This window comes from Ranitomeya variabilis, chromosome 8 (assembly GCF_051348905.1).
Source record: "Ranitomeya variabilis isolate aRanVar5 chromosome 8, aRanVar5.hap1, whole genome shotgun sequence".
Taxonomy (NCBI): domain Eukaryota; kingdom Metazoa; phylum Chordata; class Amphibia; order Anura; family Dendrobatidae; genus Ranitomeya; species Ranitomeya variabilis.
Window position 1 is genome coordinate 112255408 of NC_135239.1, and position 27806 is coordinate 112283213.

At 42.3% G+C, this 27806-nt stretch overlaps 1 protein-coding gene across 4 annotated transcripts in view; it reads left to right on the forward strand.

Annotated features, from left to right (window-relative positions):
• Positions 1 to 27806, forward strand: part of ATF6 (activating transcription factor 6) — a 169701-nt gene that overhangs the window by 118549 nt on the left and 23346 nt on the right. For all 4 annotated transcript variants that reach the window (XM_077276992.1, XM_077276991.1, XM_077276993.1 and 1 more), the window contains one exon: positions 10096 to 10180. In XM_077276992.1, the coding sequence (XP_077133107.1) occupies positions 10096 to 10180 (85 nt within the window). The remainder of the gene's footprint in view (positions 1 to 10095; positions 10181 to 27806) is intronic.

The window sequence follows — 27806 nt, forward strand, 5'->3', positions numbered from 1 at the left end:
ACGTATTTCAGTGCCACATATTTTAGTACCACGTATTTCAGTTGCACGTATTTCAGTGCCACGTATTTCAGTGCCACGTATTTAAGTGCCACGTATCACGTATTTCAGTGCCACGCATTTCAGTGCCACGTATTTCAGTGCCACGTATTTCAGTGCCACGTATTTCAGTGCCACGTATTTCAGTGCCACGTATTTCAGTGCCACATATTTAAGTGCCACATATCACATATTTCAGTGCCACTTATTTCAGTGCCACGTATTTCAGTGCCACGTATTTCAGTGCCACGTATTTCAGTGCCACGTATTTAAGTGCCACGTATTTCAGTGCCACGTATTTCAGTGCCACGTATTTCAGTGCCACGTATTTAAGTGCCACGTATTTCAGTGCCACGTATTTCAGTGCCACGTATTTCAGTGCCACATATTTAAGTGCCACATATCACATATTTCAGTGCCACTTATTTCAGTGCCACGTATTTCAGTGCCACGTATTTCAGTGCCACGTATTTCAGTGCCACGTATTTCAGTGCCACGTATTTCAGTGCCACGTATTTCAGTGCCACGTATTTCAGTGCCACGTATTTCAGTGCCACGTATTTCAGTGCCACGTATTTCAGTGCCACGTATTTCAGTGCCACATATTTAAGTGCCACATATCACATATTTCAGTGCCACTTATTTCAGTGCCACGTATTTCAGTGCCACGTATTTCAGTGCCACGTATTTCAGTGCCACGTATTTCAGTGCCACGTATTTCAGTGCCACGTATTTCAGTGCCACGTATTTAAGTGCCACGTATTTAAGTGCCACGTATCACGTATTTCAGTGCCACGTATTTCAGTGCCACGTATTTCAGTGCCACGTATTTCAGTGCCACGTATTTCAGTGCCACGTGTTTCAGTGCCACGTATTTAAGTGCCACGTATTTAAGTGCCACGTATTTCAGTGCCACGTATTTCAGTGCCACGTATTTCAGTGCCACATATTTAAGTGCCACATATCACATATTTCAGTGCCACGTATTTCAGTGCCACGTATTTCAGTGCCACGTATTTCAGTGCCACGTATTTCAGTGCCACGTATTTCAGTGCCACGTATTTCAGTGCCACGTATTTCAGTGCCACGTATTTCAGTGCCACGTATTTCAGTGCCACGTATTTCAGTGCCACATATTTAAGTGCCACATATCACATATTTCAGTGCCACTTATTTCAGTGCCACGTATTTCAGTGCCACGTATTTCAGTGCCACGTATTTCAGTGCCACGTATTTCAGTGCCACGTATTTCAGTGCCACGTATTTCAGTGCCACGTATTTCAGTGCCACGTATTTAAGTGCCACGTATCACGTATTTCAGTGCCACGTATTTCAGTGCCACGTATTTCAGTGCCACGTATTTCAGTGCCACGTGTTTCAGTGCCACGTGTTTCAGTGCCACGTATTTAAGTGCCACGTATCACGTATTTCAGTGCCACGTATTTCAGTGCCACGTATTTCAGTGCCACGTATTTCAGTGCCACGTATTTCAGTGCCACGTATTTCAGTCACGTTTAGGGTTAGGGGTAGGGTTAGGGTTAGGGCTAGGGTTGGAGGTAAAGTTAGGGTTGGGGCTAAAGTTAGGGTTGGGGCTAAAGTTAGGGTTAGGGTTTGGATTTACGTTTGGATTAGGGTTGGGATTAGAATTATGGGTGTGTCAGGGCTAGGGGTGTGGTTAGGGTTACCGTTGGGATTAGGGTTAGGGGTGTGTTTGGGTTAGGGTTTCAGGTAGAATTGGGGGGTTTCCAATGTCCAGGCACATCAGGGGCTCTCCAAGCGCGACATGGCGTCCAATCTCAATTCCAGCCAATTCTGCGTTGAAAAAGTAAAACAGTGCTCCTTCCCTTCCGAGCTCTCCCGTGCGCCCAAAAAGGGGTTTACCCCAACATATGTGTTATCAGCGTACTCGGGACAAATTGAACAACAACTTCTGGGGTCCAAGTTCTCTTGTTATCCTTAGGAAAATAAAAATTTGGGGGGCTAAAAATCATTTTTGTGGGAAAAAAAAGATGTTTTATTTTCACGGCTCTGCATTATAAACTGTAGTGAAACACTTGGGGGTTCAAAGTTCTCACAACACATCTAGATAAGTTCCTTGGGAGGTCTAGTTTCCAATATGGGGTCACTTGTGGGGGGTTTGTACTGTTTGGGTACATCAGGGGCTCTGCAAATGCAACGTGACGCCTGCAGACCAATCCATTTAAGGCTGCATTCCAAATGGCGCTCCTTCCCTTCCGAGCTCTGTCATGCGCCCAAACAGTGGTTCCCCCCGACATATGGGGTATCAGCGTACTCAGGACAAATTGGACAACAACTTTTGGGGTCTAATTTATCCTGTTACCCTTGTGAAAATACAAAACTGGGGGCTAAAAAATCATTTTTGTGAAATAAAAAAAAGAATTTTTATTTTCACGGCTTTGCGCTATAAACTTTAGTGAAACACTTGAGGGTTCAAAGTTCTCAAAACACATCTAGATAAGTTCCTTGGGAGGTCTAGTTTCCAATATGGGGTCACTTGTGGGGGGTTTGTACTGTTTGGGTACATCAGGGGCTCTGCAAATGCAACGTGACGGCTGCTGACCAATCCATTTAAGTCTGCATTCCAAATGGCGCTCCTTCCCTTCCGAGCTCTGTCATGCGCCCAAACAGTGGTTCCCCCCCACATATGGGGTATCAGCGTACTCAGGACAAATTGGAAAACAAATTTTGGGGTCCAATTTATTCTGTTACCCTTGTAAAAATACAAAGCTGGGGGCTAAAAAATCATTTTTGAGAAAAAAAAAAAATTATTTTCACGGCTCTGCGTTATAATCTGTAGTGAAACACTTGGGGGTTCAAAGCTCTCAAAACACATCTAGATAAGTTCCTTAGGGGGTCTACTTTCCAAAATGGTGTCACTTGTAGGGAGTTTCAATGTTTAGGCACATCAGGGGCTCTCCAAACGCAACATGGCGTCCCATCTCAATTCCAGTCAATTTTGCATTGAAAAGTCAAATGGCGCTCCTTCCCTTCCAAGCTCTGCCATGCGCCCAAACAATGGTTTACACCCACATATGGGGTATCAGCGTACTCAGGACAAATTGCACAACATTTTTTGGGGTCCAATTTCTTCTCTTACCATTGGGAAAATAAAAAATTGGGGGCAAAAAGATCATTTTTGTGAAAAAATATGATTTTTTATTTTTACGGCTCTGCATTATAAACTTCTGTGAAGCACTTGGTGGGTCAAAGTGCTCACCACACATCTAGATAAGTTCCTTAGGGGGTCTACTTTCCAAAATGGTGTCACTTGTAGGGAGTTTCAATGTTTAGGCACATCAGGGGCTCTCCAAACGCAACATGGCGTCCCATCTCAATTCCAGTCAATTTTGCATTGAAAAGTCAAATGGCGCTCCTTCCCTTCCAAGCTCTGCCATGCGCCCAAACAATGGTTTACACCCACATATGGGGTATCAGCGTACTCAGGACAAATTGCACAACATTTTTTGGGGTCCAATTTCTTCTCTTACCCTTGGGAAAATAAAAAATTGGGGGCAAAAAGATCATTTTTGTGAAAAAATATGATTTTTTATTTTTACGGCTCTGCATTATAAACTTCTGTGAAGCACTTGGTGGGTCAAAGTGCTCACCACACATCTAGATAAGTTCCTTAGGGGGTCTACTTTCCAAAATGGTGTCACTTGTAGGGAGTTTCAATGTTTAGGCACATCAGGGGCTCTCCAAACGCAACATGGCGTCCCATCTCAATTCCAGTCAATTTTGCATTGAAAAGTCAAATGGCGCTCCTTCCCTTCCAAGCTCTGCCATGCGCCCAAACAATGGTTTACACCCACATATGGGGTATCAGCGTACTCAGGACAAATTGCACAACATTTTTTGGGGTCCAATTTCTTCTCTTACCCTTGGGAAAATAAAAAATTGGGGGCGAAAAGATCATTTTTGTGAAAAAATATGATTTTTTATTTTTACGGCTCTGCATTATAAACTTCTGTGAAGCACTTGGTGGGTCAAAGTGCTCACCACACATCTAGATAAGTTCCTTAGGGGGTCTACTTTCCAAAATGGTGTCACTTGTAGGGAGTTTCAATGTTTAGGCACATCAGGGGCTCTCCAAACGCAACATGGCGTCCCATCTCAATTCCAGTCAATTTTGCATTGAAAAGTCAAATGGCGCTCCTTCCCTTCCAAGCTCTGCCATGCGCCCAAACAATGGTTTACACCCACATATGGGGTATCAGCGTACTCAGGACAAATTGCACAACATTTTTTGGGGTCCAATTTCTTCTCTTACCCTTGGGAAAATAAAAAATTGGGGGCGAAAAGATCATTTTTGTGAAAAAATATGATTTTTTATTTTTACGGCTCTGCATTATAAACTTCTGTGAAGCACTTGGTGGGTCAAAGTGCTCACCACACATCTAGATAAGTTCCTTAGGGGGTCTACTTTCCAAAATGGTGTCACTTGTAGGGAGTTTCAATGTTTAGGCACATCAGGGGCTCTCCAAACGCAACATGGCGTCCCATCTCAATTCCAGTCAATTTTGCATTGAAAAGTCAAATGGCGCTCCTTCCCTTCCAAGCTCTGCCATGCGCCCAAACAATGGTTTACACCCACATATGGGGTATCAGCGTACTCAGGACAAATTGCACAACATTTTTTGGGGTCCAATTTCTTCTCTTACCCTTGGGAAAATAAAAAATTGGGGGCGAAAAGATCATTTTTGTGAAAAAATATGATTTTTTATTTTTACGGCTCTGCATTATAAACTTCTGTGAAGCACTTGGTGGGTCAAAGTGCTCACCACACATCTAGATAAGTTCCTTAGGGGGTCTACTTTCCAAAATGGTGTCACTTGTAGGGAGTTTCAATGTTTAGGCACATCAGGGGCTCTCCAAACGCAACATGGCGTCCCATCTCAATTCCAGTCAATTTTGCATTGAAAAGTCAAATGGCGCTCCTTCCCTTCCAAGCTCTGCCATGCGCCTAAACAATGGTTTACACCCACATATGGGGTATCATCGTACTCAGGACAAATTGTACAACAACTTTGGGGGTCCATTTTCTCCTGTTACCCTTGGTAAAATAAAACAAATTGGAGCTGAAATAAATTTTGTGTGAAAAAAAGTTAAATGTTCATTTTTATTTAAACATTCCAAAAATTCCTGTGAAACACCTGAAGGGTTAATAAACTTCTTGAATGTGGTTTTGAGCACCTTGAGGGGTGCAGTTTTTAGAATGGTGTCACACTTGAGTATTTTCTATCATATAGACCCCTCAAAATGACTTCAAATGAGATGTGGTCCCTAAAAAAAAATGGTGTTGTAAAAATGAGAAATTGCTGGTCAACTTTTAACCCTTATAACTCTGTCACAAAAAAAAAATTTGGTTCCAAAATTGTACTGATGTAAAGTAGACATGTGGGAAATGTTACTTATTAAGTATTTTGCGTGACATATGTCTGTGATTTAAGGGCACAAAAATTCAAAGTTGGAAAATTGCAAAATTTTCAAAATTTTCGCCAAATTTCCATTTTTTTCACAAATAAACGCAAGTTATATCGAATAAATTTTACCTTTAACATGAAGTACAATATGTCACGAGAAAACAATGTCAGAATCGCCAAGATCCGTCAAAGCGTTCCAGAGTTATAGCCTCATAAAGGGACAGTGGTCAGAATTGTAAAAATTGGCCCGGTCATTAACGTGCAAACCACCCTTGGGGGTGAAGGGGTTAAGTCCCCTTCGTTCACATCTGGCAGCTGCCTTTTTCCCCTGTATGTAGATAGGGGCCAAATTGTTTGGTGAATTGGAACGCGCAGGGTTAAAATTTCGCCTCACAACATAGCCTATGACGCTCTCGGGGTCCAGACGTGTGACTGTGCAAAATTTTGTGGCTGTAGCTGCGACGGTGCAGATGCCAATCCCGGACATATACACACATACACACATTCAGCTTTGTATATTAGATAGATATATATATATATATATATATATATACATACACACAATATATAGATATATATATCTCTTCATTCATTATGTAAACTAGGGGGCAGCTCATCAACCGAGGTGTTATTTTAATCAGTATAACGGTGCCGCCCTGACACTTTCTGTAGGCTACACAGCACAGTTTTGCGGACTGGTTCCCTTTAAGGAACATTGCGGAACAAGTACAGTAAATTATTGAGGGATTGCCTGGAGTGTTGTGTGGATGGTGAGCTGTTCTTCTGGTTTCATGTCCATGAGTAAATAGTTTGGCACATAGTTGTAGAATCTGATTAGATCTGTTACTTCAGTGCTTGGCCAAATCATGGCAAACTCTGTGTGTGTGTTTTTGTGTGCTGGCTAGACTTGCTGTTGTAAGACTGTCATGGAAGGCCCCTCTACACAGTCATGACATGTATGTGACTATAAGGAATGAATGGTGCTCCCCAGCTCAGTCTGACACTCCCCACCGCTGCGGTACAGTTTGCGCCCAGCATAACCCAAATTGTCCCCCACACCCATATGTGATAAATGGTGGCAGTTTTGGTGATCCTGTGTGTAAGTCCCAAAATAAACACCGTGTACGCTCTGGTGCCAATTGCCCTGTAAATGAATATCACCATCTACAATGGTCGTGTGTCAGCCTCTTGGAGAACAAGGACCAGGCTTAACACCAGAGCATCAATGCAGAATATCCGGGGTTGCAGAGGGCAGTACTGTATATTTTAGAACATGTACAGTTTAAAAAAAAAACAAAAAACAAACAAACAAAAAAATACATTGTCTAATAGGTGATCACACATAGAAGATTTGAAAGACCTATTTTATCGTAATCCACAGGTTGACTTTGTTACATAAAAATTAATTGGAGAGTTAAAACCAGAATATGCTGTCTGCTTCTGACACCTACCAAAGTATTAGCGGTGAGGTCTGGGGGAATGTGCGCACAGATCGGGGACGCTGCAGGATGTGGGTTCAGAACTTTTACTATATCTCCCAGCAATATTTTATAATATTTCCTATTGCACCGTACACATCCAGCAGTCTGATTGTCAAGCTTTCCTGTGTCCAGCATTTATTGTGCACTTATCCATACTCGTGTTTTCTCTCTGTCCCTCCTAGAGTTATCTTGTCCTCCTGTTATTTGACAGGTAATGTTGTGTAATGAGGCAGGAGGTGGTTGGAGACCGGGATCAGTGATCTGAATAATAGTATAGATTCCTGTCGTCTGAAGCACAAAAAAAGTAGCCGGTTATCTCCAAGAATAGTCACTTGTATTATGAGATTATTAAAAAGCTGAGCATTGCACGGCACTGCGCACACACAATTATTTTATCAAATTAGAAAAACCCTATTACTCAGTTATTTTCCATGAGATTCTCTTGAGTAAATGATCTGATTACCTTGTACAATAGCCACATTCTGCTTGTAGAAGCGAACATCAGTTGATGGCTCTTTGCATGGGTATAATCATAGCTGAATTAGGAACAGTAATGTTGAAAGAAATATTACTCTTCTAGTATAAGTCACAGGTGAAGGATTGTTAGCAAAAATTCCAGTACATATTTCACTTTTTAAGCCGTTAAGAAATATTTCCTTCCTGTTTCAGGCTCCTTATCTCTACAAATATGGATGGTATAGTAGAACTACCCCCAGTTGCTGTCCGTACCTTCTGATTAGTATGTCTTAAGCATTGCAAAGAAACTTTGGGGAAAATTAGAGGATGGGTGCTTAACAAATGGAGGGAAGCAAAAAGGGGAATAAAATATAAAACTTGTAAGAGACAAAAGAAAAAGCTATACAAAGTTGAGTAATTTGAGGAAGTTAGATCTTATGCTGGCCGTGCAGCCTAATGGCAGAGAGTAAACCAGATCCAGGCATGTTGGATTTCAACATGTAATCCTTCGTTGCTGTGACAAATAGGAGATCACTAAGGCTATGTTTCCACAGTCAAGAAACCTTCAGTATTCGCTGTGGATTGGACGCTGCGTACATTTGCAGCGTCCAGATGTTACAGCATAGTGGAGGGGATTTTATGAAATCCCGTCTCCACTATTCGTGCAGGTCCTCATCCGGCAGCCCTGCTTAACCGGACATGTGGCGCGTCTTTATAGACCGCAACATGTCTATTTATCTTGCGGAGACGCTCCGACTCCGCAAGATAAATAACAGTCTATGAATACGATGCAGTGATTCCACATGTGTTCAATGAACACATCCGTAATCACCGTGCGTACAACAGGGGGCGGTGCTTTGGGCAGAGCTGGGTGTCTGCTGCATCCAAAGCACAGAGATTATGCCCCATGGAAACATACCCTTATAATCTGACCACCTCATAGTTGCCTATGTGTTTATGATGGAGTGTCCAGAAATCTATGTGCACACCTACGCAGAAACTGAAAGAACAACATCTAAAGGTGTAATATTATATTATATTATATATATATATATATATATATATATATATATATATATATATATAACCAGAAACACATGGGCTACTTGCACATTGAACAAGTCTGTAGGAACATGTTCACACCACCAAGAAACTTGAAAACACAAAAGAGCACAGTGAGGTCAAAAATGCTCTGTTGTAAAAAAAATCACAGTAATAAGCAAGTGCCAGTCAAAAAATGAAAAAAAAACCCAGGGTATTTAGTTGATACGTTTTTTTTTGCAAAATAATTTACACTAAGCTGCTCCACCAATCGTCAAGGTATACCCATAATAGAGCAGTCCTAACTAATGCATAAAATCCCTATCTGATGTATTTCAAAACCTGATCATCTGTATAGTACAAGTAGCCCATGTGCAAGTAGCCCATGTGTTTCTGGTTCTATAATTGTTTTCTTGTTTCTACAAGACTGGGGAGTCCACCACTCCTTTGTGGGTCATTTGCACTAAAGCTGTTCCATCTAGCAGGTCCACATGGATATTCCCTCTCTGAACCCTGCTTATACAGGCACTATACAGATGATCAGGTTTTTAAATATATCAGATAGGGATTATATACATTAGATAGGACTGCTCTATTATGTATTATATATATACATACATATATACATACATACACATATTGTATAAAAAATTATACTCCATCCATCGTTCCCACAGTCCCGTCTCCCTACTGTGTACATGCATTGGCGAAACTAATGTTTATTTGGTCCTGCCAATAAAGCTTCTTTGAAATGAAAAAAATTAGGCAACGGAGAGCTGGCTATCGGTCAGTATGACGTCTGCAGTCGGTCAGCATGACGTCGGCAGTCGCTCCATGTCAGTAGAGCAGAGCGGAAAAGCGGTCGCTCTGTTGGCTGGAAGTCAGCAGGAGCAGCCGAATCGCTGGCAGGAACGCTCTGCTGGCGAAGAACAGCACCAAGCACAACAGGAAGGTAGTAAGCAACTACCTGCCTGTTGATGCTTAGGCACATTTTTTTTTCTTTTGTTCAAAGTCCCTGATAACCCCCTTTAAACAATTCAATAACTACTTGCACACAAACACCCTAAGAACAAAATAATTGGTAAAAGGCATATTACCAAAGCCACTCAATGTGTGTTTTGCAAGAGATGCTTGTAGTTCCCATACATATTGGATGGAAGTCACTGAGACAGGCCATCCATCTGGGGTGTATGGTGCCTCAACTTTACCCCAAAAGATGAGAAGGATTGGGTAGTTGGATTTTCAGCACCCTAGGTATTTGTTTTCATGAGAAATAAATCACTACTGAGCTGTTCGCAATCTTCTAATTCTCATCGTATGTCAGGATTACAGTGACTGGTAACTCCTTTTATATAAATCTAGAGGCAGATAACCGAGTTACGCCATTCACACTCAGTAGTAGTGATTACTGCACATATATGTCCCTGCTCACAACACTGGTCTAGGGAGGTGATACATTTTATTGTTGATGCAAGGCATATCTGGGAGTATTTTCGCTTCTCCCAAGGCTTCCAGCATCCATGGAGAAAGGTTGCCTTATGGCCTGTTTTGCCTGAAAAAAAAGTTCAAAGGTGATATTAATATTTTAAGTTTGTTTTATAGTAATTTCATATTTTGGATTTTTGTGCATTTTGCAGGACCACTTGCTATTGCCAGCTACCAACAGAAATAAAACCAGCAGGCCAAAAATGTCAATTATTTTGCCCTCCACAAATGTTAATGGTAAGTTAAATGGTGCATATGGGAAAAATTATATTGATGTAAAGCAAGATGTTCAGCACACTGTATGTACAGTATGTATAATCTCTGTTAATAAGTGTTCTTACCACATGAACTTTTTCACATTTATGTTTTTTCATGTTGCACTAACAAACAAATGTTTTTTATTGGGATTTTATTGATATTCCAAAACATAGTAACAAGTTTTTGTGAAGTGTAAAGGAAATGATACATGGTTTTCTAGTTAAAAATATAAATCTGAAAATTGCTATGTGCACTTGTGTTCAGCCCCCTGTCGTGTTATATCCTGAGTGACCAATTGCCTCCAGAACTCACAAGGGATCAAATGACATCATGAAAACTTGAGGGACACACAAGACAGATCAGGGATAAAGTTGTGGAGAAGAATAAAGCAAGGTTAGGTTATTTAACAAAAAAAAAGACTAATCTCTAAGCATAAATACAAATAAACCCAAAAGAATGAGGTATAAAGGAAAAATCTGAAATTAAATAAACAAAAAGCACTAACAGTATAAATTGCCAATAAAAACAATCAAAAAGCTATTAACCCCTTAGTGACAGAGCCAAATTTTTGAAATCTGACCAGTGTCACTTTATGTGGTAATAACTCTGCAATGTTTCAACAAATCCCAGTGATTTTGAGATTGTTTTTTCATGACACATTATACTTTATGATAATGGTAAATTTAGGTCGATATGTTTTGTGTTTATTTATACAAAATATAAAAAATTTGAGAGAAATGTTAAAAAATTAGCAATTTTCTAAATTTGAATGATTATCCCTTTAATCCAGATGGCCATACCACAGCAAACCATTAATAAATAACATTTTCCACATGTCGGCTTTACATCAGCACCATTTGTAAAATGTTATTTTATTTTGTTAGTATTTTAGGAGGTTTATAAATGTAGCAGCAATTTTTCATTTTTTCAAGGAAATTTACAAAATTTATTTTTTTAGGGTCTTATCCATGTTTGAAGTGACTTTAAGGGTCCCATATATTGGAAAACCCCCAAACGTGATACCATTTTAAAAACAGCACCCCTAGACATATTGAAAACTGCTGTCAGGTAGTTTATGAACCCTTCAGGTGCTTTACAGGAATTAATGCAAAGTGGTATGACAGAAATGAAAATGTGTATTTTTACCACCTAAATGCCTCTAACTTCTGAAAAGATTACTAGAGCTGTCAGACTGTAAGGCCGCTCTTTGGTCATGAATTGCCATGGCAAACATCAGGACCACAAAATCATGATCTGAGGGCACCAGTTTGGATAAAGAGGAAGCCCCCACGCTCTGTTAACCATTTATAATGATGTAGTCACTATTGACAGCAGCATCTAAGGGGTTAAACAGATTTGGAAGGTGCTAATACTGATCGTGGCTGATACAGCAAGTTGTCAGCTATAGTGTACAGCCGACAGCTGCTGGATTGTCACCTGTATGGGGAGGCTATTCTCTTATATCTCAGGTCAGTTAAAAGAGGTATTGGCTGTCATTAAGGGGTTAAATGATTTAGCAAGAATAAAAGGGAATAGATATGGACAAGGTAACTGCTAACCAAGCAGGGACAGCATAGCATTAAGTACAAAAGTGATAAAAGTGCATGAGATTCCTTAGTAAAAATGAGCCAGTGGTATAGGTACAAGGGATACAATGTTCCGAGTTATGCGCCTCCTGACGAAGAAGCAAAACATGTGTTGGGGCGGCAGGGACTCCATACACAGCTATTATACTCATGTAAATGCTTTTTGAGATCTTTCTTGCTTAACATGTAGCATAACTGGGAACATTGTATCCCACATATATTATAATATATATATAATATAATTCATCTCAGTTGAAACGAACAGTATATACAGAATGGCATATATCGATTAGTGTTGTCAGCATTACATCTCCTTGTCATGGCAATTGTTCTTCCAGTCCACAATAATTTTTAGGCTTGCAGAATGAAATGCCATCAGGTGACAAATTGGTTTTTCCTAGTTTGTTGGCTGATCACTGTGTGTTTTCATGGGGCAATGATTGAATGTTTATAAGTTAATTCCCATTCAGTGGATCAATGTCCTATGTAAAACAGTCTTTAGGCTGCTCTCTACAGATTTGTGCAGAAGCCTTTTTATACGAAAAACTACAAGAAAGTTATTGAATGCAGGTTGTAAATTTTTTTAGTCAAGTTGCAACTTGCATACCGGTGTAGTTCACATTTATCTTAGTGGGACTTTACTGCTACACAAACGTGGCTAAACGTATTTGGCATTACTGGCCTCAAAACAAATAAAGTGGTCATGGCACTTTAATGAGACCTACAACCCCTTCATTCTGTATCTTTCTAAAGTTTCAATCATTTACCTTCACTAATATTGATGGCCTTTCCTAAAGTTAGGCCATCAATTACTAATCCCCTAAATCCTTTTAAAAAAATTTAAAGAATGAACTGTCCTTGCCAGACCTGGGCAAAGTGTGGCTCTTTGGTTGTCACTGTCCTCTGGCTGGACAGGAACAGCCGAAGGACTGGATTCAGTGGTATACCACACCACGCACCTATCTGCTGCCTAGTTTCACAATTTCACCTGTATCTTCATCTTACAGATACAGATACCAGGGAAGTCATAAAAGTCCTAGAGGAGTTATAACGTATGACTGACAGACTTATATCTGGTGGGCTTTGTATGTATATTTAATGGAATGTTATTTTGAAGATGTTTAATTGTATTTGTATTTAAACATACACTAAAAACAATTACAAAAGCTTTAAATCCTTAACAAAAGTCTGTTATAACATTATTATTATACATTTTTTATAGCGCCATTTATTTTGTGGCGCTTTACATGTGAAAAGACAAATACAATAAACATGAGCAAAAACAAGGCACTAACAGGTACAGAAAGAGTGGACCCTGCGAGGGCTCAGTCTACAGGGTATGGGTGAGGATACACTAGGAGAGGGTAGAGCTGGGCGTGCGGCGATTCAGTAGGTTGAGGATAACTGCAGGCTGTAGGCTTTTCGGAAGAGGTGGGTCTTCAGGTTCTTTTTGAAGGTTTCCGTGGTAGGCGAGAGTCTGATGTGTTGGGGTAGAGAGTTCCAGAGTATGGGGGAAGCACAATAGGTCTTAGATGCGATTGTGGGAAGAAGAGATAAGAGCGGAGTAGAGAAGGAGATCTTGTGAGGATCGAAGATTGCGTGAAGGTAAGTACCGGGAGACCATGTCACAGATGTATGGAGGAGACAGGTTGTGGATGGCTTTGTATGTAATATTGAGGGTTTTGAACTGGAGTGTCTGGACGATAGGAAGTCAGTGAAGGGCTTGGCATAGGAGAGGCTGGGGAATAGCGGGGAGACGGGTAGATTAGTTGGGCAGCCGAATGAAGGATGGATTGGAGTGGTGCCAGAGTTCTAGAGGGGAGGCCAGAGAGTAGGAGGTGGTTGCAGTAGTCAAGGCGGGAGATAAGGGTGTGCACTAGTGTTTTTGTGGTTTCGTGGTCAAGGAATTTGCGGATCCGGGAAATATTTTTGAGCTTGAGATGGCAGGAAAAGGCAAGGGCTTGAATATGTCACTTGAAAGAGAGGGCAGAGTCGAGGATCACCCCGAGGCATCGGGCGTGTGGGACTAGGGAAAGTGAGCAGCCATTGACATTGATGGATAGGTCTAGTGGAGGGGTAGAGTGAGATGGGGGAAAGATGATGAATTCTGTTTTGTCCATGTTCAGTTTTAGGAAGCGAGCAGAAAAGAAGGCTGAGCTAGCAGACAGACAGTGTGGTATTTTGGTGAGTAAGGAGGTGAGGTCAGGTCCGGATAGGTAGATCTGCATGTCATCGGTGTAGAGATGATACTACAAACTGTGGGATTCTATGAGCTGTCCCAGGCCAAAGGTGTAGATGGAGAAGAGTAGGGGTCCTAGAACTGAGCCTTGAGGAACACCGGCAGACAAGGGGCGAGTTGAGGAAGTGGTGTGGTAGAGGGAAACACTGAATGTTCGGTCTGTTAGATATGACGAGATCCAGGATAGGGCTAAGGCTACTTTCACACATCAGGTTTTTGCCGTCAGGCAGGATCCGGCGAATTTTTAAAAAAACGGATCCGTTGCAAATTGTGAAAAATTGGTGTGACGGATCCGTTTTTTTGCTTGATCCGTGTTTTTATTTATTTATTTTTTTATTTTTTTTTTTTACCCGGGGATATAGGTTGGACTTCCTGTTCCAGGGAAGAGAGCGAGAGACACCCCAGAACGGAAAATGTGCATGTTTGAATGGAGAAATACATGAAGAACCGGATTTATCATTTCACATCTCTGTTTCATACGTTTTTCGCCGGATACAAAAAACGTTCCAACGAACGTTTTCTCCGGCCGCCGGAAAAATAGTTTGACGAATCCGGCAATAAACGGATGAAACATGTGGCCATCCGGCGCTAATACAACTCTGTGAGAAAAAAACGGATCCGGCGGAAAAAAAAGGATCCGTTTTTTTTTTTTTGTTTTTTTTTTTTTTAGATTTGCCGGATTGTGCCTGACGGCAAAAACCTGATGTGTGAAAGTAGCCTAAGTCTGTGATGCCAAGAGATGAGAGAATCTGTAGCAGGAGGGAGTGGTCCACAGTGTCAAAGGCAGAAGACAGGTCCAGGAGAAGGAGGACAGGGTAGTGTCGCTTGCTCTTGGCGGTTAGTAGGTCATTGGTGACTTTAGTTAGGGCAGTTTCAGTTGAGTGATGGGAACGGAGGCCAGATTGTAACCGGTCAAAGAGGGAGCAGGAGGAGAGGTGGGAGGACAGTTCAAGATGTACATGCTGTTCCAGTAGTTTTGAGGCATAAGGAAGAAGAGATATTGGGCGATAGCTAGACACAGAGGATGGGTCGAGGTAGGGCTTTTTGAGGATGGGTGTGATTGAGGCATGCTTGAAGGATGAGGGGAAGACACCAGTTGTGAGTGAGAGGTTGAAAAGGTGTGTTAGGGTTGTGAAGAAGACTGTGGCGAGGTTAAGGATGATGTGGGATGGGAGCGGGGTCAAGCATGCAAGTGGTGAGATGTGATCTTGACAGGAGGGTGGAGAGCTGATCTTCTGTCATTATAACCAATGCAGTAACCCACTCTAGCCCATAAATATAGCTCACCCTGCAGTATCTCTCCTCTCAGCCAACTGTATACAACCCATATTATAGTATTTTTCTCCTCTCTGCCACCCCTCCGTATCCAGCCCATAGTGTATTTTTTCTGTCCTCTCAGTCCCCTGTAAACAGCCTATCGTGCAGTATTTCTCTCCTCTCAGCCTACTGTATACTCTGTTACCCCTCCGTATCCAGCCCATAGTGTAGTATTTCTGGTCTCTCAGCAACCTGTAAACAGCCTATCCTGCAGTTTATTGCTCCTCTTAGTTACCAGCTCACCACTGACTCTGCCCCTTTCCAATACATCATTCTTCACGGGAGAAGCTCTTTTCCATACATCTTCAGTTCTGTACTTTAAACCAATATTTTGTGCCCAGATTTTGGTGCATTTTTTCAGTCGTACACCTTCCTCTGAACACTGTCAAGCTGTCGAGTAAAGTGTAAAATGTCTACTTCACCATTAACTCTGATGCAAGATTTGTACACTAGTTGTTTGTTTCTAATTAAACCGTGATTCAGTGTATCATGAAAACATAACACAGTTGAAATCAAGGTTTTGAGTTAAACTTTTTTTTTTAATGATTTTCTCGTTTTCCATGTAATTATACTTAAAGATACTGTATGTATACTGTATAGATATATGGTTCCAGTAAGAGGTAATCCCTGTAGTTTATAGCTGGAGTTGCACGGAATCGCACCATTTGGTGGGTGATTTTTGCTCAGTAACTTCTGCACAGGTCAAAGAGCATTCTTAGGCCTGTTTCACACATCCTGATATTTCTGGTACCGGAAAAAAACAGTAGCTAGTAGTAGCACAGTAGTTGACTGTGTCTGTGTGTGTAATACTTGCGGCACACGTGTGGCAACTGTGTGCCCCATCAGTATCACACGGATGGGTGCCAGAGACTAAGAGCAGGGGAGAATGAGTTATATTCAAGTGATAACAATGACAGCAGGGGATTATTACTCCTATCAGCCTACACCTGGTGCTGCTAATTGGTGACAGCAGGAGTGGCAGATGGGAGTATTAATCAGCTGGCTACTGCGCTATAAATAAATAATTAAATAAAAACCCCGGCATGTATTTTCTATAACCAGCCAGGCAAAACTCACAGCTGGGGGCTGCAACCCTCAGCTTCAGCAAAGCTGGTTATCAAGAATAGAGGGGTCCCCACGCTGTATTTTCAAATTATTTAAGTAAAGAATGGTTGTTGTTTTTTTAAACAGCCTGGGGTCCCCCCTCCATTTTTGATAACAGCCTTGCTAAAGCTGACAGCTAGGGGCTGCTATTCTCAGGCTGCAAAGGGGCCATTGATATTGCCCCCCCTCCCCCCCCCCCCCCCAACTTCTTCCCACTTGCCCTGTAGCGGTGGCAAGTGGGGTTCATATTTGTGGGGTTGTCACCTTTGTACTGTCAGGTGACATTAAGCCCACGGCTTAGTAATGGAGAGGCGTCTATAAGACACTTATCCATTACTAATCTTATAGTTTTATTGTAACTAAAGACACAGCCAGAATAAAGTCCTTTATTAGAAATAAAACAAAACACAGTTTTCCATTTTTCTTTAAAAATAAAAAACACAGGTGAGTATAATGGCTAATTCCACTGAATCCCTTATCTCCTGTAATAAAAGTAAAATAAAAAACAACCACATCCCTATCCTCTCCGTCGTTCTGTCCCACGCCGTAATCCCTGACAGGGGCGATGAATAGTTTTCAACCTGGACGGTGCCAAGATGCGACCGTCTCTGCTGAGAACCTCTTGTGAATGAGCTGTTGCGAGCGCAGCATCATTGACCAGCGGTGACGACATAGAGGTTACAGTGAGGCTGCGTTCCCAGCCGGTCTGAACTGTGGTGACCTCAGCACCATGGGAAAAAGCACCTCATTGCTGACTTTTTCCCAAGAGAGCAGTCTTCAGCACCCGCCGTCGGAACAGCGCTCACTGTAGCGCTTCTTCCCTAGCTCCGGTGCATGTTGCACTGATGACATCCATGTGAGACATCCGAGTGCATGTGTGTGGGACGTTTTGCAGCCCGTGCTGACTTTTAAAAAAAAAATGGACATATCAGCGTGTTTTGTCCACAGACACAAGGTCCATGGAAACACACTGACAGGTGCACAGACCCATTCACTTGAATAGGTGTATATGTGTCAGTGTCTCCGGTCAGTGTGAAAACTGTCACTACTTGTACTGGAGACAGGGACCTGTGAAAGAGCATTCTAATTTCCATTTACCACCAAAGTGACTGTTACAATGCAGATCTCTGAACCACCGTTCACAAGCAGAGCAGCCTCTCATGTGCAAAAACAAAGAATAAAAAAATTCCACTGTAAAAAAAATAAATTGTTTCAAATCTTCATTTTAATTACAAAAAAAAATCTAAGTAAAAAATTTGTCTTAAGACCTAACAATCCTACCATATTTGGTGGTCTTACCTAAAAGTTGCCACATTTTAGGAACGGATACTGTACCTAATAGAAGTGAAAGTTGGAATATCATGCCCTAAATCACCAGTGGTCTACTTCTTGGGGAATAAACCGGAAAACATAACCGACCAACCAATCTGTAAATTTATCCAGTCTGTATTCTTGGCTACCAGGACACGTTATGTCGAAATGGAAGTGCAGGAGGAGGAGGAATGATCCAGCGTCCGATCCCAGTATATATAAAATGAATTCCTTTATTGGCAATGGTTAAAATGTGTAACATAGAAGATGTAGCAAATGCACCAACAACCTATGGAGTGAGGGGAAACTTGGGAATCTCCTAATCAGACACGTTTCGAGCGCTACCTGCAAATTCATTTCATACATACTGTACCTGGATCGGAAGCTGGGTCATTCCTCCTTTTCCGGCATTCACCGTGCGTCGGGCAGTGGGGTAGATCTTGAGGTTTGGTACTGATTGATCCTGTGGAAGGGTGAACTGGTTTTCTTTTTCAAAATGGAAGTGTGCAGAGTTACCTTTCTCACGTTATATCTCTTACATACTTTTATGCGAGAAACTGACTGTCATAAAAGCAGATAGTTGAATAGTTTGAGAACAATGGTGGATATTGTGTACTGATGGTCAGGACCGTTTGTTTTCACTCTTGATGTACTGACTGCTCCTCTACCTCTATAAGTGTATTGTGCACTATAAACATCCACCTGCTTGTACAGTCCATGCACATGATTATCCGGAACTTAAAAATATCTTCAGATTTATTGAAACTCAATTAATATCTTATGCAAAGCATGACCTCAGTGCATCATAGCTTTAGGACTTTGGTGCATCATCGTTTTAAACCTAAGATTAAAGTTCTAAACCTTTGTGTGTGCTTTTAAAGGGAAGGTACTGCGTTTGTAGATCATTGATAAATCAATGTACTGTAGCATAACATGCTGTTATAACCAAGTTTTGATTGCATTTGAAACATTTTGTGTGTTATAGGAGTTTATAGAAGGCACTGGAGGCTGACCTCTTGCTTTCACAGTAGCAGCACGACACCATCAGTGTCATAATAGGGCACCCCATGGTCATGGGAGATAACAGATGGACACCGGACACCGACCCTATCTATTGTAATAGAGCTGTCACTACTGTGAACTGGGCACACCTCTGTTGGGCTGCACAATTCACCATAGTGGGAGTGTTCTGCTGCCATATTCATGGAGCCCTCGGATCTGCTGAGAAAATGCAGGAGAAAAGTACGGGCAGAATAGCAGAGACAACAAGGAGGAACAGTGTACTATTTGCATTTTTGGAGCAGGAGCTGTCAGCTGCTTGGCAGTTGTGACTCATCCTTCAGTAAGATAAGAGAAGGAGCTGCAGGTCTGCAGTGAATGGCCAGACATTGTGGAGAGGGGTGAGAGAATCATGTAATCTGGGTGAGCGAGACTGATGGGAGAGAGACAGTAACTGCTGGCGATAGCAGATCACAGGCCAGTCACCCACAAAATGGCACTGCCCCGTGATGCTACTCTTCATTCTGCCCCAGGAGTACTAGAACACCCAAAAGGGGAGGGAAATGGTGATGTCAGCAGTTACTGCCCCAATTTTGCTGCCAACGGTAAAGCTGGTACCTCTTACTATAGCTGCTTGAGCTCTAAAACGGAAAATGCTCCCCCTAGTGGTAAATATGTTTGTAAGAATATCTATTATATTTTTCTTATAGAAAAGTTTGCAAACACTGCATTAATATATTTTAATTACTATTTTAGGTTTAATTTCACAAAAAAAAACTACAAGAGAACTGGTGGCACCTTCCCTTTAAAGGGAACCTGTCACCCCCAAAATCGAAGGTGAGCTAAGCCCATCGGCATCAGGAGCTTATCTACAGCATTCTCTAATGCTCTAGCCCCCGATGTATCCTGAAAGATGAGAAAAAGAGGTTAGATTATACTCCCCCAGGGGCGGTCCCGCTGCGGTCTGGTCCAATGGGCGTCGAGGTCTGGTCCGGGGCCTCCCATCTTAGGATGACGTCCTCTTGTATTCACGCTGTGGCTCCGGTGCAGGCGTACTTTGTCTGGCCTGTTGAGGGCAGAGCAAAGTACTGCAGTGCGCAGGGAAAGGTCAGAGAGGCCCAGCACCTGCGCACTGCAGTACTTTGCTCTGCCCTAAACAGGGCAGATAAAGTAAGCCTGCGCCGGAGCTGCAGCGTGAAGACAAGAAGAGGACGTCATCGTAAGAAGATGGGAGGCTCCGGACCGGACCGCGACGCCCACTGCAGCGGGACCGCCCCTGGGTGAGTATACTCTGTATGAATGAATCTACAGAATGCTGTAGATAAGCCCCTGATGCCGTTGGGCTTAGCTCAATTTCGATTTTGGGGGTGACAGATTCCCTTTAATGGAGTTTCAATAAATCTGAAAATTTGCCAATGTGCCGTATCCGGTTTCCGTTGAATCATCCTACTACAAGTACAGTGATGAAAGTGGATAATTGGGCACGTTTTAAACAGTATGGTATATTATTGTACTTTTATGATGTACTGTTTTATTGTTAATCACTTTTAATTAATAAAGTTATACTTTTGAGAATAAAACATAACATTCTGGCTCCTTGCACCACGAAAGAGCTACTGATTGAAATTTATGGGTTTCTCCCACATTTTGAAGACCCTGCCCAACAGCAGAAATTGTTATACAATCATTGTATCTCCGTTCAATCCCTGCCTGCTCCAAAGCCGCAGCTTAGATGATCAATACTGGAACTGCTGTGCTGACGCCAATCATACAGAATTGTTGCAAGGAATCTCTGACATCAGTGGGTACATGCTGGTGTCGCTGTGAAGGGAATCGCTGGTGTCACTGTGAAGGCCAGTAATTGGTTTAGGAAGTAATATGAATGATGAACATTGTGTTATTGCTGCAGAACCAGAAAGGATCAGGGAAGCCATGCCTGCGTAGGTCTGCAGGTGGCCAACATGCTATTTTTTTTTAACCCCTTAGTGACGAGGCTAAATTCTTTAAATCTAACGTGTCGTATTATGTGTGAATAATTCTGGAATGCTTCACCATATCACGGTAATTTTGATATTTTTTTTTGGTGACATATTTTACTTTATATAAATGGTAAATTTTAAATCAATATTTTTTGGCTTTATAAAAATATCAGAAGTTTTACAAAAAAAAAATAGGACTTTGCAAACTTTGATTATCCCTCTTAGGCCTCACTCCCCCTTGCGTGTAAAATCGGCGAGTGCAATGTGAGCGAAAATCACATTGCACTCACACCAATGTTAGTCAATGACTCCCTGCTCATCTGCGATTTTTCCCTCAACTGAAATCGGACTGAAGAAAAAATTTCAGCATGCTGCGACTGGCTGCACATATCGGACGAGACTCGCCAATGCAGGTCAGCGGGTGCGAGGAAAAGCACGGATGGCACACGGACCATACGTATGCCATCCGATTTATTTGGATACATTACCATTCTGTAGCATAGAACACTGTAAGTGGTCCTCTAAGTGATTGGAGATGGTTGCAGAGAAAGAAAAGCCTGTCCTACGGATGCTACGTGAGAAAAATCACATCGGTACTCGCATGACACTCGTCCTACTTTTCTAGATTAATATCAGAGCGATGTTTATATATAAATGCTAGTGGGAGCAAGGCCTTATAGTCACCCCACCTAAATATTGCCTGAACAGGTCATTATAGCCGGCAGACTCTAAGGCTATGTGCACACGTTGCGGATTTGGCTTAGGAATTTCTGGTGCGGATTCTGTCTCTCCTGGCAGAAAACGCACCTACGTTTTTTTTGTGTGGTTCCACAGCATTTTTTTGCTGCGGTTTTCTTGCGGATTTGCTGCTTTTTTTACCCCTGCGGTTTTCTATAATGGAATGGGTACAAAAACGCTGCAGATTCACAAAAAAGAAGTGACATGCTATTTCTTTTAAACCGCAGCGTTTCCGCAGCGGATTTTCCGCAAAGTGTGCACAGCATTTTTTTTTTCACATTGATTTACATTGTACTGTAAATTAATTGCGGATCTGCAGCGTTTCTGCACTGCAAAAAACACTGCGGATCCGCAGAGAATCCGCAACGTGAGCACATACCCTTAGGCTGTTGTTTGGCTGTGAGTTGCCATGGTAACCAAAAGGACCACACAATTATGATTTCGGGGTATCTATAGGGGTAAAGGAGCCGTAGTCATTATTGACAGAAGCATCTAAGGGGTTAAATAGCCGTGGTCAGTGCCAACACTTGTGGTTGCAGCTGGATGTCGGCTATAATGTCCAGGTAGGTGACAGCTGCTGCATTTTTACTCGTAGGGCGATGCTATTCTTGCGTCTCGGGTCAGTAAGAAAGCAAATTTGTGGTCACTAAAGGTACCGTTACACTTAAACGACTTACCAACGATCACGACCAGCGATACGACCTGGCCGTGATCGTTGGTAAGTCGTTGTGTGGTCGCTGGGGAGCTGTCACACAGACAGCTCTCTCCAGCGACCAACGATCAGGGGAACGACTTTGGCATCGTTGAAACTGTCTTCAACGATGCCGAAGTCCCCCTGCAGCACCCGGGTAACCAGGGTAAATATCGGGTTACTAAGTGCAGGGCCGCGCTTAGTAACCCGATATTTACCCTGGTTACCATTGTAAAAGTAAAAAAAAAAAAAAAAAAACCAGTACATACTCACATTCTGATGTCTGTCACGTCCCCCGGCGTCCACAGGGTTACGCGCTGCTGCTCAGAGCTTCCTGCACTGACTGTGTCAGCGCCGGCAGTAAAGCAGAGCACAGCGGTTTACAATGGTAACCAGGGTAAATATCGGGTTACTAAGCGCGGCCCTGCGCTTAGTAACCCGATATTTACACTGGTTACAAGTGAACACATCGCTGGATCGGTGTCACACACACCGATCCAGCGATGACAGCGGGTGATCAGCGACGAAATAAAGTTCTGGACTTCTAGCTCCGACCAGCGATATCACAGCGGGATCCAGATCGCTGCTGCGTGTCAACCACAACGAGATCGCTATCTAGGACGCTGCAACGTCACGGATCGTCGTCGTTCTCGCTGCAAAGTCGCTTAGTGTGAAGGTACCTTAAGGGGTTAAATAAATACACGCCAATAACAGTTCCTGAAAACAATGTGAACAGCTCCTTCCAGGAATCTTTCTGATTGTCAGTAGGAGCCAGAAACCATTTTTTCCATGCTATGGTGTAAAAGATTAAATATGAGGGGCTTAAATCTTTTTCTCAATCCATCTATGAACACTTTCCAAGTGATTCTAAAATTCCATACAACTGTAACAAAAGCCTTGTAGACACGAGCGGCCATGAATTCCATGCAAATGGGAAAACCTAATTCTCCATGGCAGCTTGTTAGATTTCCGTCATTATTTTTTAGAACTGTTATGTCTAGGTTTCATGTAGCCATGTCAACATAATTTATACAATATGGGCAACTATATTAATAATCATAGCTAGTACACATCGATCTCATACCATAAGACACTCCATTAGTGATCCCAGCCTTATTTTCTTATTTTGTTTTGTGACACTGGATCATATGTTCCTTCAGACTAGATTAATGCAGAAGGTTTTTTTTTTTTTATTTTTAGAAGAAAGATACCGCATTTGAAATGACAAAAAAACTTACAGTTCTACGATATAGCGCGCTGTAGATGGATCGCCCCGTCTAGGGCAGCGGGGTACTCGGAGCCGGGCTCTTCGGTTCTCAGTGGGGATGTCACGGTGGCTGACCCGCTCCGTGGCCCTAGGGACGTCCGTTATAAATGGGGGGGGGAAAGGTCTTTAAAGGGATAATGTTCGTGATGCCACCTGTGGTATTCGGTCAGGGTGACTGATGTTGCTTAAATCATCGCTGGGGATGATGTGATGGCAGCTAGATGGTATACCTTCCCACAGGTGAAGTGTTTCCCCAGGGCTTCCCAGAGTGTAGATGGTGAATGATGTAAGGCGCAGTGAAGAACGAGGACACAAGGTTGCAGTTTCTTTACCTTTACTGAAGGCTTCAGCATCCACAGTCCAGGGTACAGACCACAGGGTAGGCAGAGTCAGGCCGGTCTGAAGGCAAATCCAGAGTCCCCTTATCCAGGTGGAAATCAGTAGCCTTCCTCTAGCGCCTGGGTGTTGTAGTACCTCCCTGTTGAGCTTCTCGGTAAGGTCCTCACAACTATTGTAGATGTTATGTCTCTTTCTCTCTGTCCCCCTTATGGTCAGGATAGGACAAACCCGTATGACTGATGGCCTGAGGCTTTTTACAGGGACTCTATCATGCCCCAGCCCCCACAAGTTGCCACTGTGCCTCCTGGGTATAGGTGCGGATAGGTAACGTGGAATTATCTGTCCTGCCAGCCTCTGAAGTAAAGCGTAGAGATCCTTACTCCCTCGGTTTGCTGGCTACTGGATTCTGTGCCTCAGAGGGAAGCAGCTTGCTCCTGGCTGATTTCCCTCTGATATTCCTCTCCTGTGCTCTGCTTTCCTGCACACTCTTTGCAATATGTTCTCTTCCCCGGAGCTGTAGCACTTCATGCCACAGAGCTCCTCTCCCTCTGTCTTCCTGACAGGAACTCCACTCTGAACCCCTTTTCCCTCCAGATCAGGATGTTATATAGGGGAGTTCACCTTAAACAGGTTTAGAGCTCCCCCTTCTGGTCTGGAGTGTGAACGTGTTGCATGCATTGTATTTACCTGGTGAAGAGATCTCTTTTATTGCCTTCAGACGTAATATCACTCCCCCTGGTGGAAGAACGACATTACTGCAATGACCAGAACTCTGGGGCGCTGCACTAACTCTCCAGACTGATCGCATGCGGTTTGTTAGTCAAAGACGGGAAACAAAGGAAACCTATAAGGCCACATACACATGTTGAGTGTTTGTTCCACTCCTGGTTTTGGCTTACACATACTGATGTAAAATACTAAATCACAGGAAAAGTATAATAGAGGCACGTCACCACTTCTGTTTTTATAAGCCACTCCTGGTTTTGGCTTACAAATACTGAAGTAAAAAATAAAAATAACGGCTCACCAGATACTGACCGTGTGAACATGGCCTTAGGCTAAGTGTTCGTATTTGGTGCAACATTCCACATGTAACATGCTTAGCACCTTACAGCAAGTACAGTACAGGGAAAAGCAACACCTCATTTTGTCAAAAATAGAATGTAAAGGATGGTGTGCAATCAATCAATGCCAGACAGAAGTAATGGGTAAACGAGATTCCAAACACCACATCACGAGAGCAAAAGAGGGACGCTGTGCTAACCCCACAGTAATTATGCCAAATTCTGATTGTAAAAATAGATCTGATTTCTATTCAATTTCATTTAAAATGGAATGTTGAAAATGAAGGCTGACGCCAAAACGCACCTCAGAACTGGCGCCATTCTGCCATGCATACTCTGATAGCTCTGATAATACACGGATGCTATGCACAGAAACTTTACTTACTGTTCAGCTTATACTGTAGCACATTTTTCTTGTCCTACCCTGCTGTAATATGCTGTCATGTGTGGACCCATGCATTTTAAATTTGTCCTTATTTTTTATGAAATTAAATGAAAATCATAGACATTTTTATAATTCTGTGTTTACAACCATGTCTCCTTTGCTGTGATATTCATTTTTTTTTTTTTTTTTTTTTTTTTTTACAGTGGGTACGGAAATTATTCAGACCCCTTTAAATTTTTCACTCTGTTTCATTGCAGCCATTTGGTAAATTCAAATAAGTTCATTTTTTTCACATTAATGTACTCTGCACCCCATCTTGACTGAAAAAATCAGAAATGTAGAAATTTTTGCAAATTTAATAAATAAAAACTGAAGTATCACATTGTCATAAGTATTCAGACCCTTTGCGCAGACACTCATATTTGTCACATGCTGTCCATTTCCTTGTGATCCTCCTTGGGATGGTTCTACTCCTTCATTGGAGTCCAGCTGTGTTAAATTAAACTGATAGGACTTGATTTGGAAAGGCACACACCTGTCTATATATGACCTATATATGACCTTTGGGACCACCAGAAGTCTTCCTAGACCTGGCTGTCCAGCTAAACTGAGCAATCGTGGAGGAAGAGCCTTGGTGAGAGTGGTTAAGAAGAACCCCAAGATCACTGGCTGAGCTCCAGAGATGCAGTAGGGAGATGGGAGAAAGTTCCACAAAGTCAACTATCACTACAGCCCTCCACCTGTCAGGCCTTTATGGCACAGTGGCCCAGCGGAAGCCTCTCCTCAGTGCAAGACATATGAAACCCTGCATAGAGTTTGCTAAAAAAAACACATGAAGGACTCCCAGACTATGAAAAATAAGATTCTCTGGTCTGATGAGACGAAGATAGAGCTTTTTGGTGATAATTTTAAGCTGTATGTGTGAATAAAACCAGGCACTGCTCATCACCTGCCCAATACACTCCCAACAGTGAAACGTGGTGGCAACATCATGCTATGGGGGTGTTTTTCAGCTGCAGGGACAGGACGACTGGTTGCAATTGAAGAAAACAAGAATGTGACCAAGTACAGAGATATCCTGGATGAAAACCTCTTCCAGAGTGCTCTGGACCTCAGACTTCGCCGAAGGTTCACCTTCCAACAAGACAATGACCCTAAGCACACAGCCAAAATAACAAAGGAGTGGCTTCAGAACAACTCTGTGACCATTCTTGACTGGCCCAGCCAGAGCCCTGACCTAAACCCAATTGAGCATCTCTGGAGAGACCTGAAAATGGCTGTCCACCAACGTTCACCATCCAACCTGACGGAACTGGAGAGGATCTGCAAGGAACAATGGCAGAGGATCCCCAAATCCAGGTGTGAAAAACTTGTTGCATCATTCCCAAGAAGACTCATGGCTGTACTAGCTCAAAAGTGTGCTTCTACTCAATACTGAGCAAAGGGTCTGAATACTTATGACCGTGTGATATTTCAGTTTTTCTTTCTTTGAAAAAAATCAGAAATGTCGTAATTTTTGCAAATTTCTTAGTCAAGATGGAGTGCAGAGTGTACATTAATGAGAAAAAATTAACTTTTTTCAATTTACCAAATGGCTGCAATGAAACAGTGAAAAATTTAAAGGGGTCTGAATACTTTCCGTACCCACTGTATATATAAATACTCATCATTCTGAGTAGAATTGCGACAAATTTCATCCTTTGCAATGGAAAGGGTGAAATCTGCAGCATATGCCGGTTCTATTGCAGATACGCTGTGGAAACCTCTGCACTAGGGATGAGCGAATAGCTTCTGATAAGTCCTTATAGCTATAGCGCTTACTGAATACCTGCATCGGGAACTCTGATACCTGGTGTGCTCCTGATGATCAGCTGTTTAGCGCAGTGAAAACATTATAAAAGCATTGGCACGCCATGCTCAGATCACACAGCCTGTGCTGCCAACGGGTTGGACAGAAGTAACACCTGTCAGGCTCTCTTTAAGCTACTTCTTTACAGGAGGTGGGTCTAAGGCTCTGCTTGGGCAACACATTTAAAAGGGAAAAAGCTACATATTTTTTTGAAAAATATTGTTCATTGAAAATTGTTTATCATCAGTGAGTGTTAAAAATTTGTCACAGGTGTAAAAAAAATTGTCCCCGGCCGCTATGTGATTACACTAAGCCTAACCCGTTTTATTTTTATTTTTTTAAATGGTGAATAACCAACAATGTCATGTATTAAGCTGGTAAAACCTATGCACATGTATTAATACCAAACCAATAATATAAAAAATGTATCATGTGTAGGAAAATGTACAACAATAGCTACATATCAGATATCACCATAAATAATGTAGGCAAAGTGGGTGCAGTAATCATGTACTCATCTGGTTGATCTATTGGGGATGGTCAATGCAGTGGCAGTGATTCTCATGCTAAAGTTCAAGCCTTAGTCCATAATAAGGTAGCATGTAGCAGCACCCCAAATCAATACCCAACAGGTTTTCCCCCTAGAACATTCCTAGGGGTTCATCAGGGGATCAGAAGGCCACATCAGGATATGGTCAGCCGATAGGGATTTATTAGGGACATCAGGGAAAGCAACC